This window comes from Thunnus albacares, chromosome 12, assembly GCF_914725855.1.
Source record: "Thunnus albacares chromosome 12, fThuAlb1.1, whole genome shotgun sequence".
NCBI classification, from domain to species: Eukaryota; Metazoa; Chordata; class Actinopteri; order Scombriformes; family Scombridae; genus Thunnus; species Thunnus albacares.
Genome location: NC_058117.1, coordinates 10152803 through 10167341, shown reverse-complemented (window position 1 = coordinate 10167341; position 14539 = coordinate 10152803). Strand labels below are relative to the sequence as shown.

General features: G+C 41.5%; 1 protein-coding gene across 3 annotated transcripts in view; it reads left to right on the top strand.

The window, feature by feature from the left end:
• LOC122993357 overlaps window positions 1-14539 on the top strand; it is a 37600-nt gene that overhangs the window by 13568 nt on the left and 9493 nt on the right. For all 3 annotated transcript variants that reach the window (XM_044367472.1, XM_044367473.1, XM_044367474.1), the window contains 27 exons: window positions 107-244; window positions 425-541; window positions 634-726; window positions 907-1127; window positions 1234-1427; window positions 1667-1921; window positions 2093-2322; window positions 2453-2617; window positions 3229-3306; window positions 4529-4897; window positions 5733-6086; window positions 6804-7139; window positions 7269-7400; window positions 7593-7745; window positions 7854-7970; window positions 8110-8283; window positions 8436-8640; window positions 9653-9807; window positions 9995-10107; window positions 10219-10300; window positions 10492-10629; window positions 11441-11603; window positions 11751-11866; window positions 12176-12322; window positions 13846-13959; window positions 14107-14223; window positions 14365-14523. In XM_044367472.1, coding sequence (XP_044223407.1) covers window positions 107-244; window positions 425-541; window positions 634-726; window positions 907-1127; window positions 1234-1427; window positions 1667-1921; window positions 2093-2322; window positions 2453-2617; window positions 3229-3306; window positions 4529-4897; window positions 5733-6086; window positions 6804-7139; window positions 7269-7400; window positions 7593-7745; window positions 7854-7970; window positions 8110-8283; window positions 8436-8640; window positions 9653-9807; window positions 9995-10107; window positions 10219-10300; window positions 10492-10629; window positions 11441-11603; window positions 11751-11866; window positions 12176-12322; window positions 13846-13959; window positions 14107-14223; window positions 14365-14523 — 4635 coding nt within the window. The remainder of the gene's footprint in view (window positions 1-106; window positions 245-424; window positions 542-633; window positions 727-906; window positions 1128-1233; window positions 1428-1666; window positions 1922-2092; window positions 2323-2452; window positions 2618-3228; window positions 3307-4528; window positions 4898-5732; window positions 6087-6803; window positions 7140-7268; window positions 7401-7592; window positions 7746-7853; window positions 7971-8109; window positions 8284-8435; window positions 8641-9652; window positions 9808-9994; window positions 10108-10218; window positions 10301-10491; window positions 10630-11440; window positions 11604-11750; window positions 11867-12175; window positions 12323-13845; window positions 13960-14106; window positions 14224-14364; window positions 14524-14539) is intronic.

Below are 14539 nucleotides of genomic sequence, written 5' to 3'. Positions count from 1 at the left end.
TTCATAATTGTTATCCAACTTATCCACCATAATTATTTAAGTGGATACTCAAAAGAAAATTCATTCATTCATGTAAAAAACAGTGTATTGGTACACTCTTCTACAGACCCAGAAAGACATATATGGGAAGTTACGGGTCGGTAGCAAGGAGCGGCTGACTTTCTTTGGACAAGTTCAGTTGAACCCTTTGCACTCAAGTCACCAAGCAATAAAAGTTAAAGCCAACCTCACCCATCAGCTCCAGGTAAACCAGTCTCTGTGCCCTGGAAAACAATGTTTCATTGATATAACTAAACTGTGTAAAGTGCTGTTTTGTGTGTGGTATTTGCAGTCAGTAGAGTATAAGTCCTCCAACAGTGTACAGTATAGTTTACAGTAGAAAAGGCCAAACTTGTGACCAGTTCAACTGTTGTTGCTGTTACAGCTGCAGCTCCCCTCCTCTGCTATAGTGGAAGGTGATGTATGTTGGAAACCCAGAAACAGCATGGACTTTGACTATGTGGCCAGAGGGAAACTGAGAATAGAGCGACAGGAGTGTCAAGTGAGTAAAACCAACTGTGCATTTTAATTATTGCTTGTTTTACAAGCTGCGTTTCTGATAAATGTTTGGTAACAAGGTGTTTTTCATTATAGCTTTCAGTACAGCTCAATGGAACAAAAGGCAGAGTTGGCCTGTATTCATCTCTCAGTCACCCCTTCAAATCAAAGATTCCCAAAACACTAGAGGTGGGCTGCTTTGGTGTTTTAACAAATTATTTCATTCAATGTTCATAAAATAGAAAAATTCCCCAAAAATGTGTTTTATTCTTTGTCTTACAAGAAATTCAGGTTATGGATAACGTTGAAAATAATAACGTTGTCTTTATTTTAGCATCTAAGCTATCTTGTCATGCTGCTGTTTTTCAGGCAAAAGCCACTGCAGACATTTCTACAGGGTCTGGCATAGGGAGCACCTCAGTACGTGTGAGGGCTGATGGGAAGGACAGGGTGATGCTGGACGCCCAGATGTCTCACTCCCTCCAGCATGGAGACAGAGCCATGGGACTGAGGCTAAATTTATCCCAGAGTTTTCTGCCTGCGGTCACTGACATGTATGTAAACATGGCTGCCAACATGTCCTCAGACAGGTCTGTACCACCGTCAAATTTATGATTTTGTATTTATCAGCAATACAGTAACAAATGTGAACTCATACTTACATTTCTGTTTTTTCCTTGGCTTCTGCTCCTCCAGTATGTCTCTACATGGCTCCTATACACAAGGACATGAGGCTCTGCTGGCCCAGGTGAAAGGGTCTCTAAAAGACATCAGGGGTCTCCAGCTGGCTGTGTCAGGGGACTTGAGGCACTCTGTGACCAACCTCGCTTTTCTGCCTTCAGCCCTGGGATTAGATGGGGCGCTGGGACAGTCTGACACACTCATCGAAGGTAGAGGTTCATTTAGAAATGTTAATTACACTATAATTATACTAATAATTGTTGATTCACATAATTTATTTTACAACTGAAACAACCAACATCATAAGCAAACAATGTGAGTTCAGGATACCGGAAAACAGTCATTTATAATGTCTTTTTTTTTGTATGACTTGCTAAAAATCTTGAATGAATTGGCTTCAGATGACATTTCATTGGTGTGTGTGTCTGTGTCTGTGTGTGTGATGCAGGACAGTTAAGAGTTAGAGTGATGGAGACACTGTACAGTGTGGAGCTGAGGCATCAGGAGGATCCTGGAGAGTCTCTGGGCAGAGAGGATGACGACAGCATGATGGGAAAGAAATCACACGTGACCCGTGACTGGCTGTGTGTTTGGTCCGGGGCGGAGAATTTGTGTGTGAATGTGAGCCGCCAAATGGGGGTTGAAGGGAGGGGTGAGGTCTACACCCAACTGTCTCACTCTTTCAACCTGCTCAATGCCACAGGTAATATTTACACTTCATTTAGGTGTAATAAACTTAAACTCTAACATTTTCATCAAATTGTCTCTCCATATTAGTCTCTTTATCTCTGTTATTTTCCGTCTGTCGGATGCTTGCTAGATGTAAGCTTGCTACTAAAGGTCACAGTATCTCATATCTGTGTCACTCCATTAGGCGTACCTGTCAGCAGTAGTGCCCAGCTGAGGTGGTTCCAGGATGGTGGTCGACTGTCAGTCCTAGCAGAGCTGCAGGCTGGACCTGAACATTTAAAAGCTGAGTTTAACAGAGGCAGGACAGACCCGCTCATTCCACGATGGGAGTTCCTCTCAAGGCTGCAGCACCAAGTCAAAGCCCTGCTGAAAAGAGGCATATCAAGCTCCGTACAAGCCAAAGCACATTACCAGGTACTGCACTATCATGACAGTCTGTTTTTTTCTATCCACAGCAACTTTCTATTTTATTAGGAATCTCAATATCATTTATGGATTCTCATGTTTATTTTTTGTATTTTTATGTGTTTATTCCCTCTGTTAGTTAGATACAGAGGGGCTGGACGCAGGACTGGTCCTTCACATGGAAGATGAGAGAATAGCTGACATCCTGTTTGCTGTTGGATCAAAAAACAGCACCGCTATATTGGTAGTGTCTCTATGGCAACAGATGAAGTTGCTCCAGGGGCTCATACCTGCCTCTTTACTGGTAAATTGTGCATACTTTATATCATGTTCCTGCCTAAGACTATTACCACTTAAAATATGAATTTAGTCAATGTATCTTTACTTAGCCTTTATCTTCATTATCTTTACCTATAGAACTTTTTCAGTAAATCATTCTAAATCTGTAAAGTTGTGTCATCAGCATAACAGTGATAATTGCTTTTTTACATAAAGTCCACATAGAGGAATGTATACATTGAATAAAAAGGGGCCGAGGATTGACCCGTGTAGGATTTCACACCTTAACTTTTTTCTTGTTACCGTACGTCCTCAAATTAAATCATATTTTTACCCTGCATGTAGGATCTGAACCAGTTGAAGAAGTCAACTCACTTTTCCACATCTCCTAAAGTACACGATGATCCGAAGTATCAAATGAAGCATTTGGAATAAAACAGAAATACTGTTTCACCATCTTTGATAATCATGCTGTAATCTTGTTTCATAATCAGGGCTCAGATTAGCATGTTGGTGTACCACAAGATTTTATGCGCCTGGTTTAAAGTTCAGTATTCCTCTGAAAGTCTTCCATCTCCTTCTTCAGTTTTTCCTTTGAAAAACAAACTCTGCCAACAGGGGGTTTTGTTTTCACAGATGAACTGCACGGGGGACGCCACCGCAGACCGGCTCACAGCCCAGTGCTATGGAAATGTGGCAGGCCGCCCTGTGGAGGTACGAGCCTTTCGCTCCTATAGACCACACAACAGGCTCTGCTATGGCCTGTCGCTCACTCACTTTAGCCTCAGTGCTCAAGCTAAAGGCTGTTTCAGTCCTAATGGTCAGAAGGAGCTCAGAGCAAACCTCACTCATTCTTCTGCACTACTGCTGACATTTCTGGGCGTGCCCACTAAATCTGGTCTCAGGCTCCTGCTCCGGCCTGGGCCTCAGAGGTGGGCCCTGGGGATTGGCTTGGTGGTTGGCCCATGGAGAATGGACTTGAATGTGGCACTGAGGGTGGAGAGGGCTGGGCTGTATGGCTGGCATGGGTTACTTGAGTACGGGAGCCGCAGTATTACAAACAAGGCTGAGATGACTGGTCGGATGAGGTTGGAAAGCTGGTGTCACATCTGGGCAGATGTCAGTGTGGCATGGGACTCAGTCAGCTCCACTTTGTTGGTGTCTGTCCGGTGTAACGGGGTGGGGAGGCTGGTTTGGGAGCAGGTCAGGAGAGTTGAGGGGGGCTTGCCACATAAAACCTCTCTAACAGTACATGGAAAGGCTGGAAAAGATGGACTCAGAGGATCTCTGGGTTTAGAAAACCAGCAGGACTCCCTCCACTGCCTCTTGTCTGTACTACTAAAGAACCATAAGGCAGAAGTGGGCTGGACTCTCCAGCACCACTGGGCCTCTGTTGCCTCCATCATCCCAAACAGAGTGGACGTCCAAGGTTCAGGTCAGCTCCATGACACCTCCCTCTCTGGAAGTGCTCGGGTCTCTTTCAACACCCACTCTGCTCAGCTAGACGTCACTGCTACCTGGGAGCCCTTCACCTCATTCATGGTCACACTTCAGCAAAACCTGGCCACTACTGGTGTACCAGGGGCGGTCACTGTTAGCATGTTGTCCACAGCTAGTCAAGCACAAGTTGAGGTGGAAAGTGACGTGTGCTCCGTGCTTCTCCTGGCAAATCAACAAAGGAGAGGAGCGGGCAAGATGATGAGCTGGAATGTTTTTGTCCATCAGCGGTGTGTCTTTTTGAAGGTTAGACAGGAAACAAGAAAAAGTGTCACAAAACTTGTTTCCCAGCGAAAGGAAAGCAAAAGAGACATCTTCACATTGGAGATGACTCTTCTCTTTCCATTAGAGTATAAATAACAAGTCAATACTGTATGAAGCTGAAGGAGTGAAGGTTAGTTCTTGTTCTAATTTTCCTTTTTTCATTTTCCCTCTACAGTCTCTCCAGCCCCCACAAACCTCCGTCAATGTCTCCATCATCCATTCTGGCTGCTCCACAAATCTCAGTGCTGTTCTCCAGGCTGAGGATGAACAGAAAGTCAACCTTACGTTGTCCCTAGCTTGTCACCCCAGTCTTAGTCTGAAAGCATCAGTCCAGCACTCTATAGAGGCAATACAGACGGTGGGATTTCCTACCAATGGAGTGCTGATCCTTAATGTCTCAGCTGCACATCTGCCTGAGGTGGAGGTCGGCTTGGAGCTGGGACGCTGTTATTTTAGGGGAAAGACTACGTCTTCAGAAACAGAAACAGAGAGGAACCAGTCTTCTTACGCTGTAAATGTGACCAACTACTGCCCCGCTCTACAGGTAAGGAAGCCAATCAGTTTTCAAAGCATATGGAAACCTGAATAAACTAATATGTTTATGTTGTAAATATTGCTATTACCTCTAACTGTGACAATACATTGTCATTTCTTTTATCACAGTTACAAAGAGTGGGATTTCCTACATGAATCACCCCTGTTCATGTTAACACAACCTACTTTGAAATACTTTTTTCAGCCATCAGGTCAAGCTACAGCTCATTTGGCACTAGCAGCAGAGCAGAACGACACCATATAGTAGATGAAACACCTTCCTGGCTAGATCAATAGCACCCCCATTGGTTTGGTAACACGACGGCAAGTGACCCAGAGAGCCGAACTCTTCTAAATGTTTATTTGCATCAGACTACCTCAAAGTCTGTGATGTGATATCATCAGTCAGGGTAGAGTTAGCTTTGCTGCAACCATTACATAAATAAAAAAACAGGAAAAACTGTTTTCATGTCATTTTGTATTATTGATAGAATTCTCTTTTTTCTTTTTTCTTTAAATGTGACACAAGTGTGACATAAAAAGGTAAGACATAAAGGTTTATGATACGAAAACCATGAGAGAAAAGGAAGAAAAGAAAGGAGGAAAAAAACATGCAAACATCAAGAGAAAATAAAATAAAGTGTGCTGAATAAACTAAAGTGCTATTGAGAGGATATCAGAAATATGTGTTGTATACAGTACGTGTGCATAAAGGCATGTGATGTTAACTGTGTTGATATGCTTGACGAATGAGAATGTGACTTACTAGTTAATTACAAGGAAACAGTCTGAGTATCTTAACACTGATGACACATATAATTGACACATATATATTTCTTCCATAGGGAACAGTCCTCCCAGTGTCCCTGGTCCTTCGGGGCCTCCTGTCAGTCGACCCCTGCCTGCTGACTGTGACCTCTTTTCTGAGGGCAGACAACCAGAACCTCACTCTGGAGCTAGGTCAGTCCTGCAGGTCTCCACATCTCTCCGGGACCCTCACACACACCTTCCCTGGGCTGAGGAGCCGAGGTTTGCCCCAGACCATCACCGTAGAGGCCACTGGTCCCGGAGGCTCTGAGGAGGCTGGTGCTCTGTTAATCAAAGCAGGGACATGTCACATTAGAGCCAACAGAATCATAGAGGCCAAAGGAAGGACAAAGTGGCTCTGGGCTCTGGAGTCGAAGTGCCCGATGTTACAGGTACAGCTTTACTAAACTAAATCAGTGATGGAGCTGAAAGTTGCATCAGGTTGTGTCTCTATTTGAAGGGACTTCACATGAATAACTTGGCAGTTTTGCATTGTGGTTTGATGAGGTCATTTTCATTATACAGCCAGTGCTCTGAATAAAATGGAATTTGCAGCAAAGATTTAAAAAATATGCCTTTACAAACTATCCTTGTTTCATTAGGCACTATAACAGACCCTTTTCCATGCAGACTTGTTGACATGTCATTAATTCAGACTGCATACTGGAACGCCCACTGAAACTGAGCCCTTTTTAATGTTATTCGTTACACCTGTGCTTTTCCTGCAATGACAAGTTAAAATGTCTACTGTGAGAAAAGGCCATAACAGAAGAGCTTTCAACTCTTAATACAATGTCTTATACACTACTAGGGTTATTTTGATGAAATCTCGAAGGATGATGCATCTTTAGAGCATCATATTAGAAGGCAATGGGTTTGGGGTGACCTGAACATCATCAAATCCATACCTGACCCAACGCATCCCTTACAAAGTACACAAAGAAACCTTTCTAACTTTATACCTAAATCAAACTGTTTCTAACTTATCCAGTCTGCAAATCTTTTCAGCGCCTCCATTTTTACTTTGAGTATAACACTGTCCGGCCTCCTGGAGATGCTATAATTACAGATATGTGAAAACACCAGTAGTTTATATTTTTCCTTCTCAGGCCCATTTGAATGGATCAGTGCAGCAGGAGGCTCAGGGTATCTGGGCAGCCATGGTGGACACCAGTCTGGGGAGCAAAAGGGGCTTCCTGAGGCTGAATGCAAGGGCCTGGCCAGAGTTGAGTCTGGAGGGTGAGCTCAATCACAACCTTCCTGCTCTCAGAAGTTTACCTGAACGCAGCAGACTGAGGGTGACAAGCAGAGCTGGAAAACAACGCTATGACACTGAAGCGCTCATTCAAATGGGCGAATGTGCCGTCAGAGCCATTGGAGCTGTGATGTCACATCCAGGCCTGCAGGGGTCACTAGTGTACTTCAATAACTGCACAGTGATTCAGGTAAAGTACATACTGTACATAGATAAAGCATTTATTTCATTACACGGAGTATTTGATAACAGACTAGTTAGTTGCTGCCTGTCAAACTGTCAAAGCGTCACATTTTCACAGGCTATTTGTGTTTTTTAGGAGTGGGGTAGTCCAGACAGGATACAGGCCTCTGGATCCTTGGTTGTCTCCCCAACTATTGCTGAATCTCATGTCTCCATGGCAATAGACAATACAGAGTTACAGGCTCTAGTGGCTCTTAAGAAAACTAAGGTGTGGAAAGACCATAAATATTAGATTTTACATTCATTCACATTTAAATGTTTTACTTTTTCCCAATTAAAATGCAATAATTTGCAATAATTGTAATATGACACATATAACACAAAAATGTAGCTTTTCTGTTTTCAGAGATCAAGGGGTGTTAAGCCATGTTTTATGATTTTGTGCTTTTGTTTTTTTTAGGATAAAAATGAAGCATCACTTTATCTTAACCACACAGTGCCCCTGTTGAGGAAGCTGGGTCTCACTGCAAATGCTGCAATAACAATGAATTCCGTTTATCATGGCAATCGATCGCACTATTACCTGTTACGCAGCAGTGCAGGAAATCAAAAGGTTGGATGATTGATTTGGGATATTTGAAATGTGGCCAATTTAGAGTTTATAATGTCCAGGAAAAATAAATTATGTTTGCATAACCCCAAAATATTCTGAATACTACAGTTAAGTCAAGAGATGATAGTGGAAAAGACGTCTGAGACGGTCAGAGTGAAGAGTAATTTCAGACACATGCTGAACTACCTGAAGAAACTGGGAGTCCCTGGAAACAACAGCATCCAGGTTAGAAGTTAAAAAACATGCAGCCGATTCAACCAATCACCTATGAAGAACTGATCATTGATTGACTGATAATCAGTTAACTTGTCAGTATGCATTCAAGAGTCTCAGATAGTTAATGTCATAGTGACTGTGTGGGCAGGTGGAGCTTGGTTCTGCTGAAGGGAAGACTTTGACTTTACAATCCCAGTTTGGAGATCAGCAGGCGGGACTGATACTGAAGATGAAATGTTTTCCCATGACCAAAGAGATAACAGGAACCATGTGGCACAGCTGGTCCTGGCTACAGGACAGAGGAGTGCCACTTAATGTCGAGGTATTAAAAAATCCATATAACTATCAAATATAAATGTTCTTTACATTAACGATTCATTGAACTGGTGAGATACAGTAGCTGCCTCTGTCTCAAAACATATTCTGTGGTATTCATGAGGGTAGCAACAATCTTTTGATTTTATTTTTTCGAAGGCCTTATGTTCCATCCAGGGGGCGTTTTCTCAGCTCCAGTCCAGAGCTCAGCTCACTGTGGACGGACACAAGCTGCTCGTCTCTGGCTTGAATGTCAGCGTGGCTGGTGGACGTCTGGCTGGGCTTCTCTCCTACTCTCCCCTGACTTCCAATCAGACAGAGACTCAATTCAGTCTGGACACTGCTTTGACTGCTCAGTTCAAAGGTCAGATTGTATTAACAGCTTGGTTTAATATTTATGTTCTGTAGTCGACTGTTAATGTTATTTTCTGAAGTTTGAGATGCTTATATATATGCGGTTGTTTCTCATTGTCATTTAAAGCTAAACAAGACAATGAATAATTCTGTATAATTCAAGGCCTGAATTATACAGGACATTGTTTTTAACTGTTTTTTTTGGCACCATATAACAGAAGTTTGAATTTAATTTGACTAGCACTGTCATCTTAATCCTGTTTCAGGTCTGATTTTATTTTTCTATTCATGTGTCATGCAGAATAGTTGACTCTAAGAAAAGATCTTTCTTGGAATCCTTGCCACACTTGTAGGTCATTTGAGTATTAGAGACATTTGCAGATGAAAAAATGCACATTGTCAAAGAGCCAGAGAGAGTTTTATTCAGGTAAGATTAGTTGTACATCAGACACTTTTATTGCTTTTCATGTGGCTACTTAAAGCTAATTATTCCCCGTTATTATCAAGCAATTATAAGTAATTGCAAACATCATAACTTAATTATAACAGCACTCTTTGTCACACATCGGTCACACAACTAAACAGAACAGTAGCAAACAGATACTTTAACTATGAAACCAAACCAAGAATAGTCATCATATATATTCTGACATGTAACACGTGTTACTGTTTTTGTGTCAATGCATAAACAAAATTTTAAAGATGACAGTGGTGAGTTGGTTTACACTGTATTTTCTCTTTCTGTTTCATTGTGAGGTTATAAATGCAATAACTGGAGTTGGCCAGCAGATGTCACAAGTTGACTTTATCAATCACTTGGAGACATTTTCAGCACAACTGATTCTGATCAGTGTTTTTAAAGATTGGTTTCCTTTTCAGTAATTCAAATAGATTTTTCAGTTTAGTTTTAAAGTGCAGACATTGTTGCAAAAACACAAATTTCTTTACTTTCATGATGGATATGAGGGTGTCTCATATTATTGCTTTAATCTTATACATCAGTGCTCTGATCCTCTCTGCAGGTCCTCTGCGGAGCGCCTCAGTAGACATTCACTGTGAGGACTGGAGGGTCCGAGTGATGGGGGACATCGGGGGCTGGGGCACGCATGCAGGGTCCAAGGAGGCCAGAGTTACACTTAAACACACTGTACAGGGTCAAACGAGCCCTGCCTTGCAAGTAAGAATAGCACACACTCACATTCTCACAGCGCCTTCAACGTCTCCAACTCAAATTCTTAGAAACTGGATTCAGAGACTGCGGCTCAGGCCAAGCTCAGCAGGAGTTGAGGCAGAGTAGATTATGCTTGGCTTCTGGATATGTGATTTGTTTTTCTCTGCTGAGCAGCTCTGTACTGTTGATGTAGGTGGAGGCCTGGGGAAGACTTGCTGGGTCACAGCTTAGGTGCTCAATGGCTGTGAACCCTGAACTCAGCTCCTCACTAGCCCTCATCATCCAGGGACACCATCTGCCTCACAGGTACACACTCACACGCACAACACACTTCTGAAAATCTGAAAATATACATATATAACCATTTCTCCTGTAAATCACACACATACTTTAAGTGACAGAGGTTCTTTTGACCAGCAAGGACCTGATGGTGAAGGTGGTCCAGAATATCCCCAAGATGATGGTCTACCTGCCCTCTCAGCTCAATGTCAGGTCTCAGGTGGGTTCTGAAAAATTAGCAGCAGGCTGAACAATGATCTTAATCGTCTATTTTTGCCTGCTTATGTTTGTCTGTTGTGCAGCAGCAACCTTGTGACGAATTAATCTTGTGTGGTATGAGAACAATTGGAGAGTTTTTTTTGTATGACATGTCACAAAAAGTATCACCGTTTCTCCTTTCCCTCTCTCCAGCTGAACCAGTCCCAGTCCAGTGTTGCAGGTTTGGTGGAGGTGTCGTCAGGCAGGAGGAGGCTGTGGGCTCTGGGGGAAGTGGCAGCCATTGAGAGCGGATACAGACAGGCTCTAGAGCTCAAACACTCATATCCACAGGTATTATATAAAGTATATAACATGTACATTCAAGACTTTTTTATGTTCAGGCACAAATCACAACTTTGACGTTCTGCTTTGCAATGTTGTACTGTAATTCTGTTGTCAAGGATAATCACGCACAATTTGTGCCACCATCTACTAACAAACAGATTATATATTCCTCCAAATCCCTCTGCTTCTCTGATTGGACTATGGGTGCACTGCCCATATTTAGTCATGTGTCATTAAATACGTTACATTTTATGCACCTTTATATATCAAAATAAAGCACATATTGTGCATGTGATATACTGAATTTTATGGCTTTTAAGGCTTTATGCTCAGATAAATTCTGTATTTTATGATGTGTGTTTGCCAGACCTAAAAAGTAGATTTTAATTATAATAATAATAATATACAATTAAGAATAACAATGAGTATTATTATTAATAATAATGATGATAATAATTAACTTTATTTACTTTTCAAAACACAGTCACAAAATGATTTACATGGAGAAATCAAGATAAAACATATCAGCACAATAAAATTAAATGAAATCAGAAAGTCAAAATCAGTAGAATAAAATACCCAACAATAAAATAATATAAATGAGACAAAAAGGGTGAAATAATAAAATAGAACAGATAAAACATATTGGAACTATAGTAAAATGTGTTTTTAAGAAAGAAAAGTCAACATTATAAGATGTATTTTAAATGATGACACTGATTCAGGTCCTTGGCTCAATCTGTCTTTCCACACCCTGGACATGACATGAAGATACACCCACATCCTAAATGTTACAGTGACTGTCTTTGTCCTGTAGTTGAAGCCTCTACCCAGGACTGTTGCAGTGAGGACAGTGTATGAAGCCAGGAACTGGAGCTATCAAGTCCAGCATGGAGCTGTCTGGGGCAATCAGGAGTTCAGCTTGTCTGGTCTTTACTCTGCACCTCCAGCACTGGAGATGGGGAACCAGACCCTGAAGGGTAAACTGTCACACAACCAGCTCTGCAGAGCCTCACAACTGTTAGATTTATATTGTATCTTTAAGTAAAAAAAAAAAAAGTAAAATTCCTCTAACCATCTAAGAATTGAGCTCGTTAGAGATTGTTGTCTCTTGTCCTTGGCTGTAGTTCAGATCAACTGCATTCCCCGTTGGACCAGTTTGGAGGTGACACTGGAGCGTTCCGTACTGGGTCGGCTGGACAGCATTTCACTAGGCTGGACAAGGCATGGCCGACTGGAGCAGGTCAGAGTACACAAAGTGTGACATGACCCAGAGAACGTGAAGGGCGTGATTCATGCAATCTTTTGTGATATCTGCTTTTGTCTCTGACTCAGTTTTTTGTCTCCTTTTGTGTCTCTTGGAGTATGAAACTGTCACATTCAATTGGCAATGCTCAAGCAAAGTTTAATGAAATTGTAATGACTGTATGTGAAACGAACCCCTAAAGGTTGTAGAATAGTCAAAGAAAAGAGTGAATGTTAAGCCTGATCATCTGTAAGGATTTCTATTCTTATTTCTTTGTTTCATAAACTATGGTTTGTTAAACTGAAGGTCAGAGCTCTCAGCTTGTGGAGTCGATCAGAGGAGATGAATGAGACCAAGCTGGAGCTGAAACAGCCCTTCTCCTCCACACTCAGCCATCTGTCCCTTCACACAGTCTCATACAGCTCACAGAGGGAAAAACGCAGCAGCCACCAGGTAGACCACACACACTTTACGCTATTGAAGTATCCATCTCAGCTAGTCATGTAACCAATAGATGAGTCTTGCCACTTTATGTCAGTGGATTTGGTACATTTGTCAAAACTAAAGCTCATGTTCCCAAAACACTGGACACAACCATCAGTATAGACTCCCATGTTTTAAATTATGAAATGTGACCCCAAATCTATTAGTTCAGGTGGAGCATCCCTCTGTCTCAGATTTTCATATTAAAAACATTTAATGCATGAATTATTAAATCAGTTTCCCAATATCATCCAATACGTTTTAGTTTTTTATGCTTCCGCACCGGCAACAGCTGTGGCCAGCGCAGAGACATAAAATGCCTCCTCATCCAGCTAGAATTTCTTCAAATTTGGCACAAAGATCCACTTGGACTCAAAAATGAACTGATTAGATTTTGGCAGTCAAAGGTCTTTGTAACCTCACAAAACACGTTTTTAGCCATAAATCAAGAATTCACACACTAATTATGACAAAGTTTCACATAAATGTCTAATAGAATAAAATTATGAGGTGATGATATTTTATATCCAAAAGGTCAAAGGTGAGCTTCACTATGACATCATAATGCTCTACAAAAACACTTGCTGGTCATTATTCAACACGATAACTCAGAAACAGAAGGGCAGATTGTGACCATATTTCACATTTGGTCAGATACTGAATTGGTGACACTAAGCTTGGGTCTTCACCTTGAAACTGTGGTGATTGTTTAGATCTTCTGAAGATGTGTGTGAAGAATGTTTTAGAATTTGTAGCTTCTTTGCAACAACATCCATATCTGAAGCATCGTCTACTGTCATGGCTACAACTTTGTGTTCTATCAGAATCAGCTTTATTAGCCAAACATAAAAAAATAAAAAATGTGTGTAAAAAAATACACTTAATACCTGTTATTAGATTCCTTCAAAGTCCACACTACAAATGTTATATAAGTCTGGACAGACATGGATGTAAACTGCAACTTGATTGGTTGGAGGCATACAAACACAAGGTGGTACTTTTAGTTTCAGTATTTATTATTTTCAACATGAATCTGTCCACTCCAATAGACGCCATACAACAATGGTTTGCTACATACATTTTTGTTTGCATTAAATTAAACTACATTATTGTCTAAGAACAAAAATACATATTACATAAATATTTTACTAAACATAATTCTTACATCTTATTTAGCTTCATTTGGAATAAAAAATATTCCCAAAGTGCTGCGTGCATTGCCACATCCCTCCACCATTTTCAGTTTTTCATGAAATATATCAACAATGAACAACAACAATGACAGAATAATACTCATTCTCAAATAGGTCACATTTACACAAATTCACCCCATGGTGAATTTGGTGGTTTTGATATTGCATAAAACTTGTAGCAGCAATAGTGGTGTTGGTTTTGCAGTTGCAGAAAGTGTGTAGATTATTTTGAGAATATGATTACATGATTTTGTTTTTAAGTGTATGTATTTTTGTTTTTTTTTACTTTTGTGCACTCAGACCCATCTGTCATGGGAGAGCGCAGTGCCTGCCAACGTCTCCCTCAGCCTGAGCAAGCAGTGGCAGATCAACTCTAGCAGGGGGCAGGCGTGTGCTCTGTTCTCAACCCAGCAGGTAGTGCAGCTGCACCATCTGCAAATCTCAAGGATGTTTACATTTTTGTGGGATCAGTCTTTATTGAGTGCCCAATTATGTATTACTTGCTGTGTATACATATATATATATATATATGTGTGTATATATGTGTGTGTGTGTGTGTAGATGGCAGTGTCTTCTGTTAAAGGTTGTGTGTCAGTGGGCCAGGAGGGAAACTCATATTCACAAAACGCAGAGCTAAGATGGGACAACAGGAGTGTCAAGCAAGGCATGAAGTACCAGGTACATACAACATTAGTGTGTTGTTTTTCATTGAGTTTCTGCGTATTAAACTCTCTCTTCATGTGGTAGCAGATGGCTGGAGTTTTAAAAAATCTCGGTTTGTGTTTGCTTGTGTGTGTGTGTGTGTGTTGTTGCTTGCAGAAGGGTCCACGGGGAATGCACAGCCTCCAAGTTAATGTCGGGCTGGACAAAGTGTCTCCTGCACCCTGTCCTTCACACACACTCCTGGCCAAGGTCCAAACCAACCTCAGGGATCGCTTTGAGCACACAGTGCTGCTGGGCCTCTGCCCACCACAGCCTGTGAGTCCACGCCTCT